This window comes from Hyperolius riggenbachi, chromosome 1 (genome assembly GCF_040937935.1).
Source record: "Hyperolius riggenbachi isolate aHypRig1 chromosome 1, aHypRig1.pri, whole genome shotgun sequence".
NCBI lineage: Eukaryota > Metazoa > Chordata > Amphibia > Anura > Hyperoliidae > Hyperolius > Hyperolius riggenbachi.
This window is the reverse complement of record NC_090646.1, coordinates 476,227,663-476,243,418: the sequence shown is the minus strand read 5'-3', so window position 1 is coordinate 476,243,418 and position 15,756 is coordinate 476,227,663. Positions and strand designations below refer to the sequence as shown.

The window sequence follows — 15,756 nt, the reverse complement described above, 5'->3', positions numbered from 1 at the left end:
CAGACATGCGCAAGCGCGTTATAGAGGGCTCCCAAAGACTTCCAAAACCTCCCTTCAGCGGCGGAAGTGGCAGTATTTGACCAAAACGGTCGAATACTGCTGCGGGGGATCCTGCACGGGACTGGGCACCGGGAGAGGAGAGGGAAGGCTCATTAGGACCGAGCCTTCCCTCTCCTTAGGTGAGTATCTGACTTTTTATTTTTTGGACACCGGTTCCCATTAGCTTTAAAGAGAACCCAAGGTGGGGATTTTTTTCTAAACAAAACAATGCTACCTGATCCGGGGGGCTGGGCAGGTCAGGTATCCGCAATCCCCGCTGCTCCTGTGGCCTACAATGGCTCACTTTTGTTTTTTTTTACCCCTGGGATCACGATGCTGAAAGCTCCGCTCTGTGTGTCTCACACAGAGCAGCATGCAGGGAGGTGCGGAAGCGGCCAGGGAGAGGCAGAGCTGCCCAATGGCAGCTGGGGAAGGCCTGCAGGAACACCCCCAGTAGGCGTTTAGCAGAGATTACCTTTCCTCCCTTCTCCTCAAGATTGTCAAAATCTGCAAGTCGGCAATTTTGGGGGGTAATAGTGGGGGGAGGGGGGGCACAGAGGCATGCCACGCAGCAGGGAACATGACTCCTTCCCTCCCCCCCCCCCCCACTCCAATACAAAAAACTAATTACCAACTTTTGCAGAAAATAATAATAAAACATACCGTATTTACCTAATTTCACAATAAGTAGTAAATTAATGGTTAATAAGATACTAATGGTTTTGAGCTAATACAATTTTTATGTTAATTCTATGCACTTTACTTGACAGTATACTAAAAGAAAAAATTGCTTTCTGTATCACTTTTCATTTGTTTTCCATGTACTGCAACAATCATAAAATACCAAATGCACGATTCCTTAAATGACACCTGAACTGCGAGAGATATAGAGGCTGCTATTTGTTTCTCTTTCAACAACATCAGTTGCCTGGCAGTCCTGCCGATCTCTTTGGTTGCAGTAGTATCTGAATCACACACCTGAAATAAGCATGGAATCCAGGCAGAAACATCTGATCTGCATACTTGTTCAGGGTCTATAGCTAAAGCCTTGTACACATGCAGCTCAACTAAAGTAATGTCCGACAAACTAGGTTTCGCTGTGTTGGACGACAATCATATGCAAAAATGTAGCCAAGTTAGGATTGACCGATATCTGTTATTTTGCTCGATCCGTCCGGTGGATGAACTTACACGATTTTGGCAGATATTGTCCAGTTGGCCATGTGTGTACAATATAATTGTTCTACTGAATGCAGACATATCGTGCATACTGTTATATTGCTTATGCATGCAGTATTTAAATTAACTGGTCGTTTGCCATATCGGTGTGCGGAAGAGACTTACCATTTCAACAACATCACCGGTAAAGTCATTTCTGTGGCGTGGGTCGTGTCTTTTGTTTGCTGTCTATGTGTATGGGTCCAAAAAGTATCAGGACAGCCATGCACTGTGCATTGTTTAAAAGCAAATACATAGTCAGCGATATACCTCTCAGTTCAGGTGTACTTTGCCAAATGAAATCCCACGAGGTTAAAAATCTTAGGGAACGGTAATTTTTTTCTATTACCGCATGTGTGAAAATCTTAGTGAACTTGGAAAAAAATATCTAAACACTTTTTTTTATTTTTTTATTTTACTTGTCTGCAAATTGTATGCAGCTTGAAAATAGACCAATCGGTGCAGCAGCTGTGTTTGATCAAATTCCCAACTACATACATTTGCAATATTTGCATAACTTACATTAACTTACTTACATTACTTACATTGACCTTTCCTAGGGGCTCAGACACATTATAAGCTCTTTTCTGAGCGCTTTTTGGCCATTAGAGCTTTTCAAAAAACGCTCCCATTGCTTTACATTAAAATAGCAATTGCGGCAAAATCATGCAATTTTACAGCGATCGCGATTTTATTGCAATTGTATTGTAAGTCAATGGAAGCGTTTTTTAAAAAGCTCTCAGAAAGCTCTGATAGCCAAAAAGCGATCAGAAAAGTGCTTATAGTGTGTCTGAGTGCTAAATGTGATGGAAGCAGGAAAAGCAGTGAAACACGTGAATAAATCCAATGTGCTCATAACTTACAACCAACTCCGCCCACTATCAGTACTTCTTGTGAGCCACAATGAGCCATAGCACGTTCTGTGATTTCCACAAGCATAGAAAACAACGTCTCCTGTGATAAAAGAATAAAGTGCTTAGTAAATTGTAGCAGGCCATGTATGTAGAATGTGTTGGGAGTGAATTTACACCGTCAGTGACAATGAGACCAATAATACAACTAGCCTATGCTTTTAAGATATGACAAGGTGCTAATAAACACAAAACAAGAGATAGAGTTCAGAAGTTTGGTAACTCATTCCTGAAAAGCAAGTCAGTTACTCTTAAAGGGAATCCAAGATGAGAGTGATATGGAGGCTGCCATATTGAGTTTTTAAACAATACCAATTGCCTGGCAGTCTTCTTGATCCTGTGTCTCTAATATTTTTAGCCACAGACCGTGAAAAAGCATATGCATATCAGGTACTCTTGAGTCAAGTTTTACTGGATTAGCCATATGCTTGTTCCAGGGTTTTGACCCATATGCCAGAGGATTAACAGGCCTGCCAGGCAACTGGCATTGTTTACAAGGAAATAAATATTGCAGCCTCCATATCACTCTCACCTCAGGTTCCCCTTAACCCCCTTGCCGGTCCAATTGCCGCGGCAAGGGGGCAGCACAGCACTTTTTTTTTTTTAAATCATGTAGCGAGCCCAGGGCCCATGATAGCCGCTGAGCAGCGGCATCCCCCCACCCACTCAGAACGGGATCTCCTGCTGGGCTTCCCTGGTCGCCATGGCAACGGGGCGGGATGACGTCACCGACGTCAGAGGGAATCCCGATCCACCCCTCAGCGCTGCCTGGCACTGATTGGCCAGGCTGCGCAAGAGGTCTGGAGGGGGGGGGGGGGGTGGCGCGGCGGGTAGCGGCGAATCGGCGGCGATCGGAATATGCACGCAGCTAGCAAAGTGCTAGCTGCATGCAATAAATAAAAAATTATGCAAATCGGCCCAGCAGGGCCTGAGAAATCCTCCTGCGCAAGTTACCCCGAACTAAGCTCGGGATAACCGGCAAGGAGGTTAAAGGGACTCCGAGCACCTCTCATGGGCATGCCTTTAAGACTTCGAGCAGTACTGCAAAGTACTTAAAGATGCCTACCTTTTCCGTAGCTTGTGCTCTCCTCTTTCATTTGATGCCTGAATCGCCGTTCTACACCAAATAGTTTTCGTTCGATTTCACTTTAAAAATCACGGCTGCCATCTTGGCTATGTTATAACTTCCGGGTCACTCCTGTCTTCTCTGTCAGAGAAGTGCATCACTGAATGAAGCAGGAAGAGGAAGTGACATACATGGCCATTGCAAGAGGTTTCTCCAGATGGGTCATAGCACGACTTTGTTGGAAGTCATCTGGCTTAAAGGCATGTCCATGAGAGGTGCTCGGAGTCCCTTTAAAGGAAACCTTGAAATGAACCTGAACCGAGTAAAAATTAATTAAAATAAACACATGAATATTACATACTTACCTCGCTATCAGTTCCTCTCAGAAGCTCCCCATTTTCTTCTAACAATGATCGGACTCATTCACACCTAGGGTGTTTTTGCCCTTTTTTCAAGCGCCGGTGATTTTGAAAATTGCCCTAAAAAACGTGTGCAATGAGAGTGTTCACATATGAGCGGTTCCTTTCCGATCCACTCAGCAAAGCGCTGCCTGTACCATTTTCTGAGCGTTTTTGCTCAATGAAAGGTATAGGGAAATCGCAAAGTGCTTGAAAAAGCGCTTTGTATAGCGATTTTCCCAGCCCTGCAAAAGCGCTTTATACAAAATCAGCTAAGCTAAGCGCCGGGAGGAGGAAAAAAAAATGTGCAAAAAATAGAAAATTGCTGCTGTCAGCAATTTCGATTTTAGATGTGAACAAAGCCTTCCTGTTCTGACAATTTTTTTTTCAGACCTGAAATATATCAGTTGCTGTCAGTTGTAACTGAAAGGACAACTGATGTGCATGGTAATGTCCATGTTTCTCAATGGCTCAAGTGGGCGATATTACAGTTTAACAGTGTGCCGACCAGGAAGCTGTTATGGTGTAACAGCAATTTTCAAAATGGAGGACGGAGAATTCTATTGATCACAGTGAACAAACAGGAAGCAGGAGAGGAAAAAGAGATTGAGGAGTAGAGTACGCGGGAGGTAAGTATGACGTGTGGATGTTTATTTTGACTTAAATTTTAGTTCAGGTTTTTAAGAAAACCTAAGGTGCCCAATTCAACTTACCTAGGGCTTCTTCCAGTCCCCAGTAGTCCTTCTGGTTCCTCGTTGATATTCCATGCATTCAGTAGCTGTCCCCTCCAAAAGCTGCCTCCATCATTGAGCCTCATCACATAAACTAAATTTGACCAAAGTCTTTTCATAAAAACACTGAAATCTTCATTAAAATATGGACTTTTACACTAAATAGACTTGCTTTCTCTAAGTGCTGCATACAAACGTGTGTTGACCATCATCATGCCAACAAAAGTATGGTGAGTAACGAAAGAATACTGAAGGGAGGAGTCTATATCACAGTGTGTCCTCTGTGCCTTCCTATAAGCTCCTCGGAAACTTTCAACTTTTCATGTATACAGTAATAATCACCTGCAACGAGAAGCAGAGGTCCTCCGGTGTACATTCTCCGGATGATAACATTTTATTAGCCATGTCCTGAGAACAAAACAGGAAAACTAGTAAACATATTAATAGCAGTACACTTACAAAAAGTCAGGAGTGTTACTATGGGTTATATTACCTATACTCCGGTACACGTTACCTGTGCAGGCAGATCATAAAGCTTAGCAGCCTGATCACAAGTTCTGTAACTTTATACGTACCAGTAATTTATCTTACTATGCATGTAATGTCTATGTTGCCTGTTACACAAGCAATGCAGGCATTGCATCTAGAATGTGAATTTATAGGCATTTTTTGATGTGAAGTAAAGGTCTGATGTTGTAACTACATACATTATCCGCAAATTGAAGAAATAACGTATGAAGAATAAACTCTGGTTCAAATAAATCCCCGCCTTGGAGTGTGTTTTGAAATATTGTATATTTAGGGGTGAACCACACCACTTTTTAATTCTGTCAGTGCTATATAATGTGAATTACCGTATGTAAACTACGGAACATGTTACTCAATTTGTGTAAATACCATTCATCTTTTTGTACACTGCCTGCACACATTAAGCTTTTACCAGAGTCTGGTGAATATACCCCTATGTGTGAAAACACATGGATAAATCATAGGGTTTCTCTGGATGACTAAGCACCACTTTTAAAAGTGTAACAGAAGTAATATTTAAAGTGGACCTGAACTCTTGCACAGGACAGAAGGAAAACATAGAAATGCACCCTGTATGTATGTATTTAGAGATTTTAGCCTAAATACATGCATACATCTGTGTCTAATCACAAGTTGTAATTTGATCTCTCCCCTGTGTCAGCTGACTACCACAGCAGATAAGCTCATATGAAAGCACTGGATATTAACAATATGTCTGCTTCCATGAAAGCAGGAAGTAGAAACAGTGCAGATTTATTGTAGTATTTGTATCAGCTGTAACAATGATTTTTTTTTTGTTTAAAGGTTATTATGCTTTTGTGTATCTTTTAGGGAAGAGAGGAACTTCTGAGTCTGAGTTCAGGTCCGCTTTAAAGGAAAATGTCCTTCTCCTCCAAACAGGTGCCCATTGTTACTACTGGCGTATGAAATTTGTATATAGCTCCTCAGCCTAGGCTATGGGATTGGCCTAATGTGAGGCAAGCAGCACATTAGTGAAGAAGCATTATTTGCACACAACAGGAAGTGGTAGCAGATGGGAGCTGCTGAATGCTCAGACTGAGGAGGCTAAAGATACTTTGTATTATTAATTGAGGCAGATATATAACATCAGGTACACTGGCAAATGTATTGTTTTAAGAAATCTCCATGCACGGTCTTGTGTATCTTACAGTAGTAAGGACCACTCAACACTCCAGAAGGATTGTACAATGGGAACAGTCCATTCTGGATCATACTGGATTCTTTACCAAGCACATAAAACAGCAAATCAAACATGGAGTGACCAAGTGAAGCAAATGCTGTGTAACTGTCTGGCACCAACCATTATTCAGCTTTTACTTCACTTGGGCCACTCAGCAACAGAAATCTAAGGAACTACCCATCATTATCTGGGTTAGGGAAGAATGGAAACACTGGCGCTTCCCACTACTGTGAACCCGGCATAAAGCTCCATACATGGTCAACACCGTCGTTATAAAACAAGTGATCCACAATGGTTAGAGATGAACTAGCGTGTTTGGATTTAGTAATGTCACAATGATGGTCGTTATAATTAGCTACACATAAGCAGTTTAAATGGAGCGATTCATCGCTTATCATTCAATTTGAATGACTAAGGGCCCTTTTCCACTAGCAATCGCTAGCGTTCACGCTGAACGCTAGCGATTGCTGAATCGCAATTAGCGGCGATTCCCCGACGTTCGCGGCCGCGATTTTGCTATGCTATGCACTGCATAGCAAAATCGCGGCAAAAGTCGCTCCGCGGCGCGATCGCGATCAAGTAAAAAACGAATTGCGGTAGTGGAAATGACCTACCGCGATTCCTATGTTAAAAAGCAAACCGTAGCGATTGTAAAATCGCTAGCGGTTTGCGTTTTTGCGATTCAGCCAGCGCTGGAGGAAGCCCCAGGTATGTATAAAACTTTAATTTCATCTGTCTCAGGTTTACTTTGTTACACAGTAGTACTATACTCTACATATGCTCTCCCCACAGAGCTGCAGGGAATCCACTGAGAATGCTGTGCACATTGAATACAGAGGTGTTGTCTGTTTACAATCTCCTCATTCCCCTGCAGAGTACCTGCAAATCATTCTTACATGTACCCACACTTGCATTGCCTAGGGCCTGATAGATGTTCTTTGTTCCGGTTTGTACCTTTTACAAGTACTCTTACCAAGGACTAGTTTTAGTCTAAAGGGAATAAATATAGTAGTCTACATATCCTTCTCACTTCAGTTGTCTTGTAAAATTCCTAAGCGTTGGCAGTTACTTTCAATCAACAAAATTGTAATATGCAAATTAGAGGAGTCGGAGTCGAGGAGTCGGAGGAATCCTAAACTGAGGAGTTGGAGTCGGTGGATTTTTGGACCGACTCCACAGCCCTGGAGTAATGTGCAGTGTTCGTTTTCCGCCAGACAAAGCGTTTTGCATTTTGGCCAAAAAGTTCAATTTTAGTCTCATCTGACCAGAGAGCCTTCTTCCACCTGTTTGCTGTTTCCCACACATGGCTTGTGGCAAACTCCAAACAGGACTTCTTATGATTTTCTGTTAACAATGGCTTTCTTCTTGCCACTCTTCCTCTTCCATAAAGTCCAACTTTGTGCAGTGCACGACTAATAGTTGTCCTATGGACAGATTCTCCCACCTGAGCTGTAGATCTCTGCAGCTCGTCCAGAGTCACCATGGGCCTCTTGATGGCATTTCTGATCAGCGCTCTCCTTGTTTGGCCTGTGAGTTTAGGTGGACGGCCTTGTCTTGGTAGGTTTACAGTTGTGCCATACTCCTTCCATTTCTGAATGATCGCTTGAACAGTGATCCATGGAATGTTTAAGGCTTTGGAAATCTTTTTGTAGCCTAAGCCTGCTTTAAATTTCTCAATAACCTTATCACTGACCTCTTTGGACTTCATGGTGTTGTTGCTCCCAATATTCTCTTAGACAACCTCTAAGGCTGTCACAGAGCAGCTGTATTTGTACTGACATTAGATTACACATAGGTGCACTCTATTTCGTCATTAGCACTCATCAGGCAATGTCTATGGGCAACTGACTGCACTCAGACCAAAAGGGGCTGAATAATTACACACACCCCACTTTGCAGTTATTTATTTGTAAAAAATGTTTGGAATCATATATGAGTTTCATTCCACTTCTCACGTGCACTTTGTATTGGTCTTTCACGTGGAATTCCAATAAAATTGATTCATGTTTGTGGCAGTAATGTGACAAAATGTGGAAAACTTCAAGGGGGCCGAATACTTTTACAAGCCACTGTATATCATTGTTGTACTGTGTTCAACGCCACATGAGATTGTTTAGACTAAAGTAATAAACCAATATAGTTTTACAAGGAGAAGTCTGTTTATCTTGTATCTTTGGAGGTTTAGCTGAATGTGTCATATGCATGCGTCTGACAAGCAAGTTTAGCAGTTCCTGTTTAGAGGTTCCCGTATACTGCACATTGATTGGTCAGCTGCACATGCACATGGTGCGATATGTGCTAGACCACATTTCTCCAACCCTATCCTCAAGGCCCACCAACAGTACATGTATTGCAGAAAACCACAAACATGCACAGGTGAGGTTATTAGTGTCTCAGCAGAGCTCTGTGGATTTCCACAAAACATTCACTGTTGGTGCTGGTGACTCCACCCCTCCTGCAGGCAAGCACCACGCACTCTGCTGACACAGACCACAGATGCAGAACCCAGAGGTTTTACTAGGTAGGATTGTATGCTGAAAGGAGATAAAGTTCTGCCATTCAAAAAGGTCTCAGAAGCTTGATGATGTATGTATAATCTGTACTAAGAATAGTCCTGAGTTAAAATAAAGTACAGTCTCTTTCAATCCTAAGGGTTTGTTTATCAGAACTTAATTTAGGACCGATAAGTAAAACTTTAAAGAGAGCCCGAGGTGGGCTCAAAAAGAGAGCGGCGGTTAGGGGACAAAGATCCATGTTATTAGGCAGATAATATGGCTCTGTGTCGCATCTGTGAACCCAAAGATCCACCTCGGGTTGCCTTTAAGGCCCCGTTCACACTTGCGTTTTGGCAAGTAAACGGACCGGATCCTGATCGGATCCTGACCTGATCAGAACCGTACGGTTCCGATCAGGATCCGGTCCGTTTGTATCAGGCATGCATCAGGCTGCCATCCGGATCCGTAGGCAAAAAATAGTTAAATCTAAATAAAAAAATGTTCGGGTCAGCAGAAGGTGCACCTGGTGCACATGTACAATCAGGTTCCTCTGCTGTACGCATCACCTCCACCTCCGATATTCTGCCAAACAGCTCCAACATGTCTGTCACTGCTGCTCCACTCCAGACATGCTTGGCCCATGTGTCCCCATCCGAAATGGCCGCTTGGATACGCATAGGAAGTGGGGTAGAACGTCAGGTTTTTGTAGGCAGTGTGTTCTGTGCCTTCCATTCCCCATTGGTTTCTGTGTTCCTGATGGTGCTGTCAGGCTCAGGTCAGGCTCGGGTCAGGATGCGTGGGCCGGAGATCCGGACACAAAAAATAGCGCATGTTGGAAAAGAGCCCGGATCCGGTCCGGCTCCGTACTGTACGGAACGTACGTATGTGAACGTCCGCATAGCCTTTGCATTGCTATGCGGAACGTACGTTCTGTTTGTACAGTATGCGGTCCGGATCAGATCCGGAAAATCCGGATAGCGAACGCTAATGTGAACCGGGCCTAAGGCTCAATTCCCACTTGCAGCAAAAAGGAAATACCGGTATATCCTATTGTTAAAAATAGGATCCGCTTCCACTTGTTAAAAAAGAGTCATAGCAAACAGAAAGCAAAGTCTGGCCGGCTACATTTTTTCCAGACGAGCAAATGTATTGCCCATAGCCACATCCACCCCCCAGATGTGAACGCAAACTGAGATACAGAACTGGTCCACTCTGTGTCGAACAGACACTTTCTGAATGGGAACTGAGACTAACCCTTAAAAACATTCTACGCATTTATGTGGTATAACAACAGAGGCGCCAAGTAGAGTAAAATTAGTTAAAATTGTTAAAGAGAACCCGAGGTGGGATTTAATTATGTTACTGGGGCACAGAGGCTGGTTGTGCACACTAAGACCAGCCTCCGTTGCCCCATGGTGTGCCTCCATGTCCCCCCTGCGCGCCGCTATACCCCCCGCAGTGCTGGCGACACGCAGCGTGTCGCCAGCACAATGTTTACCTAAGGCAACGGAGGCTGGTCTTAGTGTGCACAACCAGCCTCTGTGCCCCAGTAACATAATTAAATCCCACCTCGGGTTCTCTTTAAAAAAGGGGAAGTGGGCGGACTCACCTCCCTTCTGAAAAAATGGCCAGACAACGGGCAGGTTACTTCAAGTTTAAAGTAACATTTATTATGAGCTCCAAAAGTGCAAAGCGTTTCACGATTAACAGTACTGCTTCTTCAGGCAAACAATTTTTGGAGGGAGCAAAGTCGGGGTCAAGATCCAGATATAGCGCCTCTGACAGAGGCACTATATCTGGCTCTTGACCCGACTTTGCTCCCTCCAAAAATTGTTTGCCGGAAGAAGCGGGACTGCTACCCGTGAAACGTGTTGCACTTTTGGAGCTCATAATAAATGTTACTTTAAACTTGAAGTAACCTGCCCGTTGTCTGGCCATTTTTTCAGAAGGGAGGAGAGTCCACCCACTTCCCCCTTTTTAACAATTTTAACTAATTTTACTCTACTTGTCGCCTCTGTTATACCACATAATTGTTTAGTCCACCCTGGGTGGAGGGGTGTATCCCCATTTCCTTCTATCTACAGAGAGCAACTTCTTAACCCTGAGCGGGGTCAGGTTACAATTCTCCCCGCCTGCTTATCCAGTGGTTGCCTTGGAGGCGACCCGTCCTTGTGAGTATAATCATTGTGTGTGTTTGCATCAGAAATTACCTTATTAACATACTACACCATATCAGGCTCTCGGTTCTCCCCCTTTCTTTCAAACATTCTACGCATTGGCCAGCAATCAGCCTGGCAGATCGATTCGGGTGTGCTACAACCAAGATTGTTCTCCCCACTTACCCCATTCACTGCGTGATGTCACACCCATGCCACTCTTTTTGCTCCCCCACCCACATAGCAACAGAACACTTCATTAGCCTGCGGGTTAGCGATGCCTCTGCACAGTGCTGGCCATGCAACGTTTCCCGAGAGATCGGGATTGTGTACGAGGATTTGGGATTAAAAAGAGGTGTACTTTGTTTATCTCATCTCAATGGCTGCTGAAAAGCTCTTAGCTCCTCACAGTGACATTTTTCATCAGATAAACGGTTGATCCTTGATAAACTGGTCCAGCAACAAATGAATACATGCAACACAAAAATGAAAGTCATACCTTCACCACAACTGCTCTCACCTCAATGTAAGATAGAATACCCGAGAAAGAAACATCCATCCCTTTAACGGTGTATGGAAGCTCCACAAATTTTTTACCTCTAAAAAATAAAACAAAGTTAATCATTTGACCAAAGTAGTTAAACATCTAGCCCCAACCCCCCCCCCCCCCCCCCCCAAAGTAATATCTCGGCAAGGTAAGGTTCCGTCTGTGACAATCACCAATTTTAGAAGCAGGTCAACTTGATCCCTATTGCTATGTTCATTTAGGTCCTGGGCCTGGGTCCAGGGCCTGTCTACATACATTAAGGAAGAGTTCTAATTGTGTGTGGATCAGGGTCGGGAACCTATGGCTCGCGAGCCACATATGGCTCTTTTCAAGGCTGCATATGGCTCTCTGGCTCGCTTTAGAACGGGTGAGAGAGCGGCCAGGGAGACTGTGCTAAATGTTAAATAAGTGTGCCGCCGCCTCTGTGCACCGCCTTCATCCCCATATGTCCGCCTCCTCCCTGCATTGCACCGCCTTCACCCTCACATGGCCATGCTGTGCACCACCTCCTTCAGCCGTCGCAGCCAATATATTGTAGCTCCGCCCCCATGGTTACAATGGATTTCATTGGCGGAGTGCAGGGACTTGGGGCCAGTGATGTTGTCAGCCAAGCTGTGGAACTCCGCGCTGTTGGACGCTGCGGAACTCCGCACTGTTGGACGCTGCCTGGCGAGTGTGCTGTCTCTTACAATACAGCACTATTAGATTATTTAACCTGCCACCCAGCACCTCACCTGCTTCCCTCCCACCAAGCATTATCAACTGCCCACCCAGCACCTGGTTAACTACTTCTCCACACCTTCACCTGCCGCTCCCATCCTGATCTGCCTGTCCCACTCAGCATCCTGACCTGCCTCCCCTCACCCAGCATCCTGACCTGCTGCTCCCATCCTGACCTGCCTCCCCCCACCCTGCATCCTGACCTGCCTCCCACCCTGCAACCTGACCTGCCTCCCCCCACCGTGCAACCTGACCTGCTGCTCCCATCCTGACCTGCCTCCCCCCACCCTACATCCTGACCTGCCTCCCACCCTGCAACCTGACCTGCTGCTCCCATCCTGCAACCTTACCTGCCTCACCCCCACCCTGCAACCTGACCTGCTGCTCCCATCCTGACCTGCCTCCCACCCTGCAACCTGACCTGCTGCTCCCATCCTGCAACCTTACCTGCCTCACCCCAACCCTGCAACCTGACCTGCTGCTCCCATCCTGACCTGCCTCCCCCCACCCTGCATCCTGACCTGCTTCTCCCCACCCTACATCTTGACCAGCATCCCCCCATCTCTCACCTTGCAACCTTACCTGCCTCCCCTCACCCTGAAACCTGACCTGCTGCTCCCATCCTGACCTGCCTCCCCCCACCCTGCATCCTGACCTGCCTCCCCCCCGCCCTACATCTTGACCAGCATCCCCCCCATCTCCCACCCTGCAACCTTACCTGCCTCCCCCCACCATGCAACCTGACCTGCTCTTCCCATCCTGACCTGCCTCCCCCACCCTGCAACCTGACCTGCTGTTCCCATCCTGACCTGCCTCCCCCTACCCTGCAACATGACCTGCTGTTCCTATCCTGACCAGCCTAACCGTTAGCAACTGCATAACAACGTAATTAAAGAGAATTCAGACACTTATTGTACTTTAAAAGAGTTGGTTTTACATAAAAAGCACACATTTCCTTGTATTTCGTTTTAAACATATTGTATGGCTCTCATGGAATTACATTTTAAAATATGTCGTGTTTATGGCTCTCTCAGCCAAAAAGGTTCCCTACCCCTGGTGCGGATGATCGGGGATTCTGCATACATAAATACTGCTGAAAATGTCTCCTAACATAAAAGGAAGATGCATACTATGTTTTAAAGATAAACTGTAAGGTCCTCTTTCAATGCAGTTTTTCTTGTGGAGGATGCATAATGCTGCATAGCATCAGTCCACACCAGTATGAGGAATTTTTCCTTTGTATATAGCAGGACATAGATCACTGATCAAATCTGCCAGAAATCTATAATGCTACGAGCCAAATTGCTTGCGATTGGCGATTCTGTATTAAACTGTGCAATGCTGTGGTTTGATGATTTTTTAATAGATTTCATGATGAAATCTATAGAAAATCTGTGTGCAGTGTATAGATGGATTTGATCCCTTTCTGGACAGATTCAGATCATAGAGGGATTGATCTGTTTGCTACATTGGGTGGCAAGATAAAGCTGGCCATTCACTTATAGACTTCCACTCAATGTTCCAAAATGATTGATTCCTTTCAGAAAAGAATACATTCAGAAGGAATCAATTCCCACTACACACAGCACATCAATTTTTAATGCTGGGGATACACGGTACGTTTCTGTACCATGTATCGACCAGCTGATCCGGCCAGCTGATAATATTCAGCTGGCCCGATCAAGCCGCTTGACTCCCGCCCGCTCGATCCCCGCTGGCGGACAATGGCAGGGAATCGAGCGCTGATGAGGATGGGGACGAGCGGTAATCGATCCGCAGGCACGCGGCTGGGGTCGATCCGGCGGCTAATCGCCCGCCGGATCGACCCGTGTATTCCCAGCATCACAGATTCCAGCAGGGAATCTATTGAAAATCGATCAATCCGCACCATTGCACTGTTCAATTCCAGCACGGTGGTGTAGTGGTTAGCTCTCTCGCCTTGCAGCGCTGGGTCCCTGGTTCGAATCCCAGCCAGGGCACTATCTGCAAAGAGTTTGTATGTTCTCTCCGTGTCTGCGTGGGTTTCCTCCGGGCACTCCGCTTTCCTCCCACATTACAAAAACATAGGGATAAGTTAATTGGCTCCCCCTGAAATTGGCCCTAGACTACAGTACTTTCACTAGGTAATATAGACAGTTAGTGACAAGATATATATTGTACAGCGCTGCGTAGTATGTCAGCGCTATATAAATAATAATAATAATAATTCAGTAATAATTCAGTGTTATGACCTATCGATTGTCTGCTGTTCCTGTCCCACCCCAATCGACCTAGATTTTCTGTCCAGTCCAATCAATACTTTTGATTGATTTTCAAAATCGATCAAATCAAACATTTAGAAAGAATCAATTCCCATCTGTAATCGAATGAGAAAATCAATGTGTGTATAGACACCTTAAGTGTGTATGGTGCTTAACTTAGTAAAAGGAATAGGTTTAAAGTTAAAAATGAACACTAAAGTTCTACTTACTTCTTAGCCATCTGCTCGATGTTGTAGCCAGGACTGGGATCATTAGGGATCTTGTGTAGGGAGAAAAATAAATTTTATTACATGCATGTTACAGACTTGTCAGGGCTGGTTTGTAGAATGTGTAGTTACATTTTGGTGCTTTTTGCATGAATAATGAATAAAAAAAGAAATGCCAATTCATCTGCTCTAAGCTTATCTGGTGTCATTATGTTTCCTGGGCTCTACAAACATGGGGCTTGATTCATCAAGCTGCACTGCTTTAGCTCAATGTCCTGTAGTGGGCGCTATGCACGCCTTACATAACAGCGTTTGCTGCCATGTAAGGAGCGTGCCTTCCTTAGTGCATTGCTTCCTTAGCAATGAGCATAACTTTAACTGCTGGTGGTCCTGCTACTATGTTAATTTACATAACAATTTAAATTAACACCGTAGCGGCCGTGTGTAAAGTATTGCGGTAACAAGAAGCTGGGCCACCCGCAGTTAATGTTATGCTCATTGCTAAGGAAGCAACGCATGTAACTAAGGAAGGCACGCTCCTTACATGGCAGCAAACGCTGTTATGTAAGGCGTGCATAGCGCGCACTACAGCACATTAAGCTGCGGGGGAGGGCTTTCCCTGTCCACCGCTGGTACAGAGCACTAACAAATGCCTGACCGGTGCAAGAGAGCAGCTGACAGTCAGTGAATTCTCCACCTTCAGCTGCCCATATGAAAGAGTCCTTATATAAAACTTTATTTTCATTTTGCAGCACTAATAAATGAAGGAAAAGGAGTAGCTATATGCCTTGTAGATGCGCAACAAAGTAAAGTATGTGTTATATGGATCTGCTCTGGGTGAAAATGAGCAGTGTACAAGTGAAACAGACCCAGCACTGCTGATCTGGGGATACTGTTATTTAGCCTACTTTCACACTATATCCATTGTGTTGTGCATCCTGACAAAAAGGATCCCAATTCAATAGTCATGTAAAGTCACACTGTAGCCTACCTCTGTGATGCAGCCCGTACGGTGCAGCATACAATGCATAGACTTAATGCTTGCACTGCATCCTGTGCATTGTTCAGTTGGAAACCGTTGCACTGAAAAAGTACTAGTGTGAAAGACCCATTGAAATATAATTGCGTTACGTTGTGATGTGATTATATCATCATCGGCTTGCCTCTTAATCCTCCTCCTATGCTGTAAGCAGTGTTGCGCCGGCCCTGCATTCTCCTGTAGTGCCTTACCCGGCCACTTTTTTATGCCACCCGGCTAGAAAAAAATTCTGGGGAGAAC

The 15,756-nt window shown here is 44.9% G+C and overlaps 1 protein-coding gene across 1 annotated transcript in view; it reads right to left on the bottom strand.

The window, feature by feature from the left end:
• OSGEP (O-sialoglycoprotein endopeptidase) overlaps positions 1–15,756 on the bottom strand; it is a 35,662-nt gene that overhangs the window by 4,281 nt on the left and 15,625 nt on the right. Inside the window, exons 6-9 of the mRNA XM_068241292.1 lie at positions 14,481–14,530; positions 11,264–11,342; positions 4,706–4,771; positions 2,121–2,211 (exon numbers count right to left, since the gene is read on the bottom strand). Of these exons, the coding sequence (XP_068097393.1) occupies positions 2,121–2,211; positions 4,706–4,771; positions 11,264–11,342; positions 14,481–14,530 (286 nt within the window). The remainder of the gene's footprint in view (positions 1–2,120; positions 2,212–4,705; positions 4,772–11,263; positions 11,343–14,480; positions 14,531–15,756) is intronic.